Below are 12,880 nucleotides of genomic sequence, written 5' to 3'. Positions count from 1 at the left end.
GTTATGAGAGAGAAAGAAACATTGCTCTTGTGGTTCCTACCTAGAAATGCCGCCATATTCATGACTTGGCTAAATACGCAGCTTGCAGGAGGTGCATCACCTGCAATACTTAGAAAATAAAAAGCGTATCATTGTAACTCTAGGATGGCAGAGACACATAAATAACAACCATTAATCAGAACAGTAACTGGAAGAAAATAATTCGCTTACCTTATATAAGGTGGTCTTTCAGAACCAGGTTTTCTAAGAGACAAATGCATAGAACAAACATTCAAGATTTTCTTTCTCATTTAGCTTGCATTGTATTATTATGTTAAAGCAACAAGTGATTGAACATAAAGCCCACAACCAGCTCTTACCTATCTGGTACATTTAGTGGGAGAATTTTGTTATCTTCCACTGCTATAAAGTACCTGTCAAAAAAAAAGAGAAAGAAAAATATGAAGACAGTGTAAAACCCCATCCTAGCTTCAATTCCAATAACTCAAACATCACATTAGGTATCTCAGAGCCCACCAGCAGGATCTGCTGGAGACAGCCTGCGTTTCTCTCTGCTCAAGCAGGCAGTTTTGCTCACTTCCTGGCATAACTATGTGCCTGCCTTTGTGTTGCATCTGTTTTGCATGGAAAGGTACACAAATAGGGTCACTGAACTCAGCTGCCTTAAAAATGACCAACCAGGGGAGTGTTTTCATTTTTAACCTGAATCATTTGACTCATCTGGTTTACCATGGTCCCCCACCCCCGAAAGCTGTTTTAATACAAACAGAGGGAATGGAACTAGAAGAACAACAAGCAATAGGGATCAGACAAATGGCTTAAGCTGCCTCTGCTGCTAAAAAACAACATCCACGTACGATGGCCAAAGTCATATCCTATAATATAACTGCTTCTCAGGCTGAGCATGGCTGCCGATCGCAGATTTATCGCTCCCAAATTCATGCTGCACTCATCTGCCTGCACGCTTGGAGAGAGCCCAGCTCAGGGAAATGCATGTCTCGCGTGCATTTTGGTAAGAAGTGTTAGTAAGAAAGGTGTCACCATTAAGCAGGTTGTCAGCGCAGTGATAGATGCTGCAGATTTTGACTTTGTACCCCAAAGCAGGACCTAAGTGCTTCTCCAACAGCTCTGCTGAGTCATTCAAAGAAAATGTGATGAAAGGGAATTTTTGCATTTTTTTCTGTCTCTTTTCAGGCAGCTCCCAGTAACGTGTGCCAGGAAGAAGGCCAGGTCAGAAACTTTGCCTGGGGAGCACAGAAACTCAGGGATAAAAATGTGATCCTCCAAGCCAATGAACTGGCAGGGACTGGCCCCTACCCCTATCATGTGCGTTCCCAGCCCCACAGAAACTCAAGGACAGCGGATCCCCAAAAGACGCTCCATACTGAGATGCAGCCCACACCACAGCAGTACTTCCGACTGCCCCAGCCTAACTTGCTCTCCCAAATAACCAACAGTAGTTAACTTACACTATCCATAATCCAGCTGATGTAAACAGAGTAAACACAAGAGGTAAAAACATCCACACGCTGCATTTCTTCCCATCCATACCTGCTAGAAACAAATAACAAAGTAAAAACAAAAGAAAGAGGGCAGAGGTACCCATCCACCACAGCCTCCCTCTTTTGAAAGAAGGAAGAGCATCCACCCAGCAGGTGCTGAAGCATCCCAAGATCAAGCTCCTAATGGCCAGGCAGCAGGCAATGCAAGCCTTTCACACTGTCATTACCGGCATAAAGGATTAAGCTGCTGCACATAGGCAGCATCATCTGCACTGCATAAAAACCAAGGCACAAAGAGCCTGGAGCTGTGGAGGGGGGAACTTTTCAGACACACCTACAGAATTTGAGTGGTTTTCAAAGTATTTTTCTTAAGCATTTTGCACAAGGTGACACCGCAAGACCCGCAGCCCTAATTCCTTCCTACTTCCCACAGGCACAAGGCAAGACAGCCTCCTTCCCAGGATCATTACAAATTCCACACACACTGCCTCAGCAAAGCCTGCAGCATGAACGGAGAAGGAGGCACGTGCTGTGTCCTCATCTCCACAAAGTACACGACCAGCTCCCACCCTGGCTGCAGCAATCAGCTAAAAATAGTGTTCGGCCACACCCAGAGCAAAGCCAAGCTCGAGTGCCAGCAACCAGAGTACTGTCAGGATGAGGCATTACAAACAGCATCAGCTCTCAAAATGTAGGCACTGTGAAATCCTGTACAGGATGAAAGAATGCTGCGTAGACCACCTCTTGAGGAAGCATTTTTCCTCCAGGCAAGCTCATGCTGGATGAGCATCTGAGACACTGGGGCTGTATCTCATGCAATTCAGAAACGCTGCTATGCTGCTGTGCTGCAGACACAGAGAGTCCTATGTCTCTCTGTGAGTCCTTTGACAACAGATCAAATATTTCCTCATGCTCTGTCCTCCATAAATACTCCTCCAGGCAGCAGCACAGACAAGAGACACAAACAGAGAGTGAACAGTGCAAGACTCACAGCTCCAGTACCTGCTTTACTTTCATCAGGGCAGTAGCACCTGCACCCCTGTGTTCTGCCTCCTCCTCTCTCCCATAGCTTGCTGCAGGGCAAGCATTTCCTGGGGTCACCAAGGTCCCCATGGACAGTGAGGCACCCTGAGGTGCCAGGGCAGCTCAGAAGAAAGCGCCCTCTCACAGCCAGCCTCCAGCTCACCACTCCCACAAGACAGCCCCCGGCTGCAAAGGATGCATTTGCTAGACATGGCTTGTTGCCCCAGCCAGAGATTCACACCCTGCCCCAGAGCAACAGAGGCTGAAGGAGTTGAGATGAGGCTCCCTAGGCCCTGCAGAAGGCATCACAGCCTCACGCTTGCCCCTAGAGTTCAGCTGTCCTGTCTTCCCTGCACATCACGTGGCACAGGTACAAAACAACTTTACAGTACCCTCAGCCACACCACACTTGCACAAAACCATGAGGGCATGATTTGGCGCTGTCTGTACAGGTAGCCTCGAGTAAGGCTGAACTGCAAATGTTAAAAGACAGAAAAGCAATCAGATAAGGTCTCCTCCCTCACCCAGGAGCAGAGAGAACTGAGGACAGGGAGCATGAAACAATACAAGTATTAAGTATGTCAATTTAAAAGGCAGTCAACTCCAGTGTGTATAAAGATCTTTAGCATGGTGTAACATCTAAGAAATTATCAGTGAGAGTGGACTAGATTTCCCTACCCTTCTCATCTCTGTTCCTCTCCTCCCACACAGGAGACACAAAGTATTTCACAGATCTGTTCACCGCACAGCCCCTACTGTAGTGGTTGCAACTATTCCGTGAAGCGCTGCCCTTGCCTTTTCTTCCCGCAGCCCATCAACATGCAGCAGTATCCCTTAGCTGGCGTTGGCTGGTGCTCTGGTACCGGAGACCCATACCTGCAATGTCAAGGATCACTTCCAGGTGGTAGCTGCCTCACCTGCAGCAAGACCAAGTCCCTGCCGGACCCAGGCAGCACAGTGCCCAAGTGCCAGTGCCCTGTGCAAAGGAGCCATAGCTGTAGCCATGTTCCCCATCCCGTCTTGGCTGAAGGGGAGCAGGCAGGTAATGTTACCTCCTGTTACAGACTGTTTTTCCTCTGCAAGGTAATTACTGCTACTCCAGTGCTCAAGTCTCCTCTTTTCTCTGGTGGTGGCTGGACTAAGCCAAGGTAACATAACTCAGGTCAGCAGATGGCAGATCTTACTATTTACCCTTCCCCTTTGGAAAGGTACAAAGGATTCATTCACACAATAAAAGCAAATACTAGTCATAATACTTGTCTTCATTAACAGGTTGCCACAGGTCCTCTGCCTTCTAGCATGCCTCCCAGCCTGTTAGAGTTAATTTTCTTCACAGTAGCTAGTATGGGGCTATGTTTTGGATTTTTGCTGGAAACAGCATTGATAATGTGGAGATGTTTTAGTTGTTGCTAAGCAGTGCTTACACTAGTCAAGGACGTTTTCAGTTTCCTGTGCTCTGCTGGGTGCACAAGATGATGGGAGGTGACACAGCCAGAACAGCTGACCCCAACTGACCAAAGGGATATCCCATACCATATGACATCATGCTCAGTATATAATGCTGTGGGAAGAAGAAGGGGGGGGGGAGGGCAGGATGGTCAGAGTGATGGCGTTTGTCTTCCCAAGTAACCATTACGCATGATGGATCCCTGCTTTCCTGGGGATGGCTGAACACCTGCCTGCCCATGGGAAGCAGCGAATGGATTCCTTGTTTTGCTTTGCTTGCATGCACGGCTTTTGCTTTACATGTTAAACTGTCTTTATCTCAACCCATGAGTTTTCTCACTTTTGTTCTTCTGATTCTCTCCCCTCCCCATCAGGGGGGAGTAAGTGAGCGGCTGTGTGGTGCATGGTTGCTGGCTGGGGCTAAACCATGACACCCCCAGACACCTCTCATCAGGGCTGGTTGGGTTTGCACCGAAGAGGAAGGATAGCACTCCCAGGGAGTACAACAATGACCTGCGTGGGGCCAGATCTTCACCAGAGCTCAGTGCAGCCAGGGCTGGACCTTTGGAAAATAAGCACCCCACATCAGGCTGGATGGCCTCATAGGGTGCTGAGCTCTGTGTAAGCCTCCCTCTCGTGACAGGCAGCAAAAGAAAGGATGTTGCTGCTATGCTCCCTCCTCTGACAGGCCCCACGCCGAGGCATGGGTGCAGGACAGCATGAGCAAGTACTCTGTGGCACACCCTTGGAAGGAGACATGGTGGGGGGCAATGGTTGGACCAGTGGCATTGCTGGCCCCTGCCAGCCCACACAGGAGGAGCAAGCTGCCTGGATCTGACAGATGAAATACCAAAAGCAAGAAAGAAGGGTCCTTTTGCCCTGTGTCCTCAAATGGAAACACCTTCTAATGCTGTCCATTGGCACATCCCACACATGCTTAAAGATGTTTCAACATCCCCATGTGGGCTGAGGATAGTTTAAAACCAGGACTCAGCTCCTGCACATTTCTCATTTACTCCCTGCTGTGTTATTTGGGTGCCAGGAACAAAGTTATACTTAACCTCATTTCCTTCCAAAGGAGGAACCCCAAGCATATGCCAAACCTGCCTAGCTTTGCGCTAGTGTTTAGAGGATATCATTCTCAGCAGTTGCCTTTGGGTTAACCTGTCCTCTTCAGGAATGGCCTCAATGTTTGTGTCTTCAAGCTGGGATACCTCTGTGCAGGCTAAGACCAGCACCTCTAACAGCAGCCAGAAACAAGAGAACAAGGAACCCAAATGACAGCCTCACCTGCAGCACCACAGCAGTTTAGCCAAAATAAAATGCCAAAAGTGACAGGAAAAATAACCTGAATTCTCTGTGGGAAATGTAGAAACAATTTCTTTGACAGCTAATTGCTCCACAGGGATGACATAAAGCCAGCCTTCCTCTCCACAGCTCTGTTCTGCGTTGCTGCCATGACCAGTGATGCCAAATCTAAGCAGTCATCTCCAGCTGGCAACAACAGCCATCTCAGCTGGCCTGTGTTTTCCCAAATAAACACACCGTGTGCAGGAGGTAGTTGGTAATTGAACACACCCCTTTGTCTGCCATTTTTAAGGCTTGCACAGGAAGGCCTTCAGTGACAGAAAGCCCTCATGGTGCAATGGATTCACAAGGCTAATAAAAACATGTTTTCAGTATCACAGCTGACCCCAACCGGAGTCAGCCCACCTTCCCAAAAACACATGCTGTGGTTTTAAAGTCCCACTTGATTCACAGTCTCACACCGGCATTGCAAAAACCTTGTCGAGGTGCGCTCCTGCTGCCAGCTATCATGGGCCGTGGTGCAGAACTGTGAAGGGTTTCACATTAGCGCTGTCACAGGGTATGTCTTGAGGATTTCTCTCAATGCAGGCTTAGTCCTTTATCTCCATTCCATTTTTATGTCTAAATCTGCTCAGACTGCCAGCTGTTTGCTCTGCTTATTACCATTGCCCCACTACACCCCCTCAACCAATTAAGCTCCCATTCCTCTAAAGTACACACTTCAGTTACAGCAGGCAGCTCACCAAACATATACTGCTTCTTGCTCAAGGTTCATTTAATGTAGGCATCTTAATTTCATCTGCCAAGCAAAGTTACAGGCTCTTCCTGAAGTTGCTTTCACCAGACAACATGAATGTAAGGAAGGACAAAATCACCACATTAACAGTCATGCATCTTTTTTCAGGCTAGAGCACGCAGATGCATTTCAAGGGCCCATACACAGGCTGCCTAATAAGCCAGAGCAATACTCCTGCATTTCTCAGCGCTAGGCAATTGAGTCATTTCAAAGAATAGGTACAGAGCACTGGGAGAAGGAGGATGCTGTTCAAAACATATGGCAAGTCATAAAGAATTGTTGCCATTCAGCAACAATCACAGAGGAACACACACAATTTGGCTTTTGGGGGAGCCCACTATTATATTTTTTTGCTTTTAAAAGCAAAAATTATCACATTCACTTGATACCTAATCACCGTAACTAAGTGTATACAAACCAGCACATTACATAACCTTCCACCCACAAGCCACAAATGCCAACATAACAAAGCAGAGTATTTTCAGGTTTATCTCAAGGTTCCCAGCCCGAGCACACAATGAGAGAGATAAAGCATGCCAGAGACTTGTAAATACATAAAAAATAGTGGGGTAACAGGAAAGCAAGCAATCCCCTCCATCAGCAGGGCATGATGCTCTACTTGCTCCGGGTACCCACCTACCATCTCAAAGGTGTGCAGAAATGCCATTTTCATTTATTTATAGGAGAGGAATAGGAAAAGGTAAAGGCATCTCCAGCATGCACCTGGGGGAAGCAGGAGATGCTTCAGTAATCCTGCAACAATGTTGAGAGGCAATGCTTTCACCCACAGAAACATCCGTACATATTTCTTGTCTCATTTCACACATTGTAGATGCATTCAGCATGCTAATGAAATGCTCTGGCCAAACAAACCTAACGGAGCTAGGTGAAGCACACCAAAGGAACAAAACCTTCTAGTCACCAAAAAATGGGGACAGAAGAGGCTGTATTAGCATTCGGTTGCCCACACCATACCTCCAGGTTTCCCCAGAAAGCTGTCTCCTGGGGTTGTGTAAAGTTAATTTGTTATCAATTCTGAAAATATTTTTTTTTTCAGCCTTTCTTGAGTGCCTTGGCAAGAAGACCATGTGACTGACAGTGTGTCCTACCCAGAGATAACCCTGCAGCACCACTGGATCCCAAGGCCAGTGTCACCCCCCTGTACCCTACTGTCCTTCAAAGAGTGCCCTTGTTATGCTGCTTCCTGCTGCTGCACAGCCTTTGTCCTCAATCGCACATGAGTACTTACAGGCCATTTAGTTGCTGGTGTTGAGCTGCTGTCTTACAGCCAGAGATATGGACTGAAAACTCTTCTGGGCTGAGTCTGCCTTTCTCGCATTTGGCGTTGTACAAATCAGGCACGTGCTGCTTCAAGACCAGGCTCCTAGATGTTATAAAAGAAAATGGAATATAATTTGCCACTTTAAGACCAAAGTGGTATTTTGCAGGTTTTGACAGAGCTGTGCTCTGACCCGTGCACCTACATCAGCCTGCACTGACTTCCACGAGATCCCACTTGTACAATAAGCAGGGCTTGGACAGTCATGGCCCTCAGCCTGCAATAGACAAAGGAGGCAGAGGCAGCAGTTGGGTAAGGCAGAAGATACATATCCGGTTCAGATGGAAGAAGCTGGGTCAGCAGGTGGTGAAACCAGCTGGGAGCAGCCAGGGCTTAAAGCAAGACACAGTGAGCTGAGTAGCACTGCATTTTGCAGGTGCCGTGTGTTTGTTTGCCCCAAGGACCCCATTATGCTAGAGACCACCCACTGCAAGATTCAGCCCTCCTGGCTCCTCCTCCTGACCTCAGGAGCTGTGCAAGCCAGGTGGCAACCAGGCCCCAGAGTGCTTGCAGTGCAAGTATGTTGGACTGCCCACATCCCAGGGCAGATGCCTTACCGCCTCTCCAAGAGGTGGTAATAATAACTCTAACGCTCAAGACTGGGGCCACTTTAGCCAGACCTCTCCTGAGATGCAAGGGAAGTCTCTAGCAGAGAGTCTTAACACAGACCCAACCTCACAGTCCCACACCATTGCCACAAGGGCATATTTATACCTTGCACGATTAGCCAACCCTTTGGTCTGGGATGCTTGTGAAAATGGCACTTATCCCAAAGTCTCAGCCGAACCCCAAAGTGAAGAGTTGCTGGAAAATGTGGAGGGCTATTTATCTCCTCATAAAATAAAAGAGCTTCAGCTCTTTTGCTGTGAGGAGAGAGTCTCTGAAACCATCTCCGTGCTCTGTACGTAATATACAAATACAGGCTGATGGTGTGGTAAAGCCCAGAAAGTCTGAGGCACCATGCAGACAGGCTGTCCAGTGACCATCCTCCACCTTAACCACCCCAATGTAATGACCACTGCCTAAACCAGCAACAAGCAGAACATGTGTTTTTTCTCCCACAAGGTACTCCCACTCCCAAGTAATCTTGACAGCATATTAATAGATTGATAGAGGTCTGTGGAAGTGTTTTATTTGCTCCTCAGTTCCAAAGACAAATGCCCTCAAGCATTTCCAATGTGCATGAGCAAGCAAAGCCAAGATACACAATACAACGCAAGGGGGTAGGAAGCCTACCTGGAATGTTTGTTTCATTATCAGGAAAACAATGCAAGTGTTGGGAGTTGCAAAGAACATGCAACAGGGAGGTGAAACCTGGCAAAGAGACAGATACATCATGTTGACTTAGAGATATCTTCAAAGGTAAGGAAAGATAGACTAAGCCCAGAAGAGCAGACTTCACAGAGCAGTTTACTCCTGGTTATATTGTTTCCTTCTGCTATAGTTTATAGATGACAGAGTGCATGCCCTGGAAGACCAGAACAGTTCCAGGTTTCCCTCCCTTTGCTACCCTGCCACTGTTTTCTCTTCCCCAACAAATATAAGCTACAGGGCTTCCCACACAGTGTAAGCAGGGCTTTTCCCACCTGTTCACCTCGTCTTTCACCTCTCTTGTCCCTTCTACCCCTTTTATCCATTGTTTGGAAGCACAAGCTCCTTTCTTCACTACACTTTGCAGCTCTGTGCTTTTGAAGACATGTGCACTGTCCCCAGAGCAGCATTTCCCTTACTTACACCAGCAGGCACCAACAGCAGAAGTGTAAATACCAAGTAGTCTGCACTTGTCAGCCACGGGGAAAACACCCAAAGTCCATAAGCTTTTAGGGAGTGTGGCACAGTGTATCAAGCTCTCTCAGGACAGTTTTCCCACACCAACCTCTTCAGTATGAGGACTCGTGCCTCTTCCACTACTCACATGGCAAACTGAGGTTCTCTTCCCCTCAAATTAACCACCAAAACCCTAGAGAAGCAGCAATGAGATGATGGGCTGGAGGGTGAGCTAGAAGGAATGGATGTGCAGTACCCATGACTTGGCTTTTGACATTACTCTAAGTTAGCCCTCTCTGGCACAGAGATTGTCAAGGCTACAAACTACCAAATCAGTCTTTTGGCTCCGTTTAGACCTGTGGAAATCATTTGCCCTGAGAAAATTACAACGTAAGTAATCATACATAGGCATTTCTGTAGTGTTCATCACTGCCTTGCCAGCACCACTTATTTTAAGAATTAGATACATTTATTTACCAGTCTCCCAAGCTGCTGCAACCATAAATTGCTGCTTGCAGGGTGTTTGGGTGAGCTACAGGAGGAAGATGCCATACAGTGTTTCACTTCACACAAACCTGTTGCAAACACAATGGACAGAGGTGATCAGGGAACAGCCTCCACCTGTTAAACAGGATCTGAGCCTGCTGTAACCAGCCTCTCTATCACATCCAGAAGGCTTAAAACTTCTGCTGTCTTTTGAAATATTTTCAGAGACAGACTTTACTGCAGCAGAGACCACATTAAGCCACCTCTAAGAGCATTCAGCTGGGCCAAGGCCACTGGGGAGGCTCTCCCTGACAAAGCTGTGGCCACCTCCAGTGGCTTGGCCAGGCAAAGTCCACACCTGCAGTCCTGTGGTGCCAAAACTGATGGGCCACTGGCTCTTCTGGCTCCAGCATCCACCACTACTAATCCCAGCAGTTCATCACAGAGAGCAGGAAATAAGACAGGGAGGGCAGAAGTTCTCAACTACCTGCATCTGCCCCAGCTCAGGAAATCGAGAGGAGGATGCTGGGCACTCCCCTCACTGTTGCAGCAGACTGGCTCAAGTTCCCCAGGCTTTTCCTTCCTCCCTGCTGCTCCCTGTGGGACAGGCAGCCCGGACCTCTCCTCATAACACCAGGAAGCATCATGGCCTCCACCCCAACCAGACTTGCCAAACATGCCACCTGTTCCACAGGGGAGTGCAGCTCAGCAGCTCCCGGGTGCTGTGGAGGAGGCTCTGCTTTTCTGTGTGGCGGGCAGGGTGGATAGCAGGCTTCCCTCCTGTCTTGCACACTGCACCAGCCCTCCCAGAGAGAGCTAGGTCTGCAAGCCTGCCAAAGGCAAACACTTCTCGACTGAGCAAACAGCACTCTTACAGAGACTGCTGCTGTAGCAGGCACCTCTCCCTTGCAGGCGTGACCATCTAGAGCCAACCTCAGCATTAAAAATTTGCATTAAACCCCATGCAAGGTAACCTACAGTTATTTTAACAGTACCTTTTGAAGCTTCATCCGCCGCCTTCTCCTCTTCTCCCTCCTCCCATTCAGTCCACCCTTCTCTCTCTACCTGTTCCAGATGTGCTGTGCTTCCCTTTCACCCCTCTCACCACACCTTGATCCCTGCACCTCCCATGACCACTTCTGCAACCTGTGGGGAGCCAAAGCAAGGGGAGCAGGCACCTAGAGACTTTGCAAGTCTTCTTGAGACAGCAAAAAGACATCATTATTCCCATTTTAGACAATAGGGCCAATCAATTGCTCACAAAGAGGTCACATGGGAAATCAGTGGCACAGAGGAGCGTGCATTCAGTCCTGGTCCAAGCCGTCTACTGCAGCAGCAGCCTTCTCACCTGCCAGCCGTCCCCCCTCAAGGTTTATTCCTCCCAATCCATTGCTTAGGATCATCTCTCACATTTCCCACAGACCTTTCTCTGCTTCTTTGCGCCCACTTATCCTGCAATCAGAGCTCATTGTTGCAACTTGGACCACAGGATCACAACCTTAAAATGTCTTTTTTGGGCCAAACCACAATCTTGCAATCTCAGGCTGCCCAGAAATGGCTGGGGGAGGAGAGGAAACCATGGACATGACATTTCTTCCAGGAAAAAAACAACTGAAAAAGTTGGTCTTCATACAAGCACACATCCATGCTCTGCATCTGAAAAGCAAACACTGCAGCACAAAGAATCTTAACAGGGGAAATGAAACAACTGCACTGACTTCCACCACCCAGACTCAGGAAATGCTGACAGCTAGGCACAAAGAAGAGCACAAGAAAATAATTTTACTTTTAACAGTACAACAGTGAGAGCAGGAGCCAGATGTTTGTCAAGCAAATATCAGTCCCCATTCCTTACCCTGTTACCCAAACACAGAAAGTCAGCAAGAATCAAGTCCCCTTATTTTAGGCAGTTTTATGCATTTGAGCAAGACACAACAGGCAGTCAGTATATTGGGATATACCTTTCACACAGTTCCCTCCTCCATATTGAGTTGCTATTCATAATTAATCACACATGTGTACATTGCTATGTCATAAGGACTGCACGAATGTTGATCAGTCAACCCTTAAGGTCACTTTTCTGAAAAGCTTAGTTTAAAAAGGGGGGAAAAAAAAGGCAGAAGGAAAGATTAGCTCAGGATTTCTCCAACCTTTATAGACCAAGGGCTTTGAACCAAAGATCTGGCACAAGCATGCTGCTGTAAGAAAAAGCTAAGACTGAGATCCCAAGCGACCCCATCATCACCCTGCGACATTATTAGCACCCAGCATCAGCTCCTCTCTTTCTACCACTCAGAGGCAGGAACTCGCCCTTCCTTCCGTGAGGGACAACAGCAGAGCCAAACGGCCTTTCTCAAAACCTCTTCCCCTCTTGGGAATTTAATGGGACACAGCCTGCATGTCAGGCATCCTGATAGGATCTGAGTAAGGCAGGACCTGTCCCACCCCACAGCCTCAACCCAGGTGTTTCTCCACAGACCCCTGTGTGAAGAGGTCCTGGCAGCAGGCTGGCAGATGGCCCCGCCGAGCTCTATCATTATCACATCCCTCAACCCCGAAAGGATGCCACAGAACGGCTCATGGGTAAGAGAGATGCCAAAATCATGACCTAAGAGATCTCATCCATAGCGGATCCTTCAGGCCCTGGGTCAGGTGGCTCTAGTCGTCTTACCTACCCTGTGATCACCTGCGGTAAAAATAGCAAGTTCCAGGACAGACAGCACTAGGATTTCAGCCTCATCCCGAGCGCTGCAGCGCCTGCGGTGCCACACGCCGAGCCCCCCCTGCTGCCAGCACCCAGCGGGGCGAGCGCTCGCCACCCACCGCCCCTCGGCAGGCCGCGGCAGGCAGCTCGCCTGCTCCCCACGGCGGGGGTCGCCCTCCCGCGGGGCTCCCCAGCCGCCACCTCCGGCCGGGGCACCCACACCACGGCCGGGGAGGGGGGTGACTGGGCAGAGGGAGTGACGAGTCGCGGGGCGGTGCGACAGGGCGGCGACAGCGCGACAGGAGAGCGCGGAGGGCGCGCGGGGTTTCGCGCTCCCGACGGTCGTTCCCAGCCGTTGCGGGGGCAGCTCCTACCTGCGGGCGGCTCCGGTGATAGCTCTGGCCGCGGCGAGGGTGGTGTGGTGTGATCTGGTCGGGTCGGGCCGGGCCGGGCCGAGGCGGCCGCGGAGGCGGCCCGGGCCGGCCCCGGCACCGCCCCCGCTCCGCCCC

At 49.1% G+C, this 12,880-nt stretch overlaps 1 protein-coding gene across 7 annotated transcripts in view; it reads right to left on the bottom strand.

The window, feature by feature from the left end:
- TMEM150C (transmembrane protein 150C) overlaps positions 1–12,880 on the bottom strand; it is a 25,743-nt gene extending 12,863 nt beyond the window's left edge. Inside the window, exons 1-7 of one of the 7 annotated variants that reach the window (XM_064450430.1) lie at positions 12,746–12,880; positions 8,651–8,728; positions 7,560–7,631; positions 7,325–7,459; positions 360–413; positions 211–243; positions 41–108 (exon numbers count right to left, since the gene is read on the bottom strand). In XM_064450430.1, the coding sequence (XP_064306500.1) occupies positions 41–108; positions 211–243; positions 360–413; positions 7,325–7,459; positions 7,560–7,621 (352 nt within the window). In that variant the 5' untranslated portion in view covers positions 7,622–7,631; positions 8,651–8,728; positions 12,746–12,880. Of the gene's footprint in view, positions 1–40; positions 109–210; positions 244–359; positions 414–1,469; positions 1,555–7,324; positions 7,460–7,559; positions 7,632–8,650; positions 8,729–9,658; positions 12,272–12,342; positions 12,685–12,745 lie in introns of those variants that run through there. The other 6 variants (XM_064450433.1, XM_064450431.1, XM_064450432.1 and 3 more) reach the window with 6 other exon arrangements.

The sequence above is a fragment of the Phalacrocorax carbo genome, chromosome 4, assembly GCF_963921805.1.
Source record: "Phalacrocorax carbo chromosome 4, bPhaCar2.1, whole genome shotgun sequence".
Taxonomy (NCBI): Eukaryota; Metazoa; Chordata; class Aves; order Suliformes; family Phalacrocoracidae; genus Phalacrocorax; species Phalacrocorax carbo.
This window is presented reverse-complemented; position numbering and strand designations above follow the sequence as displayed.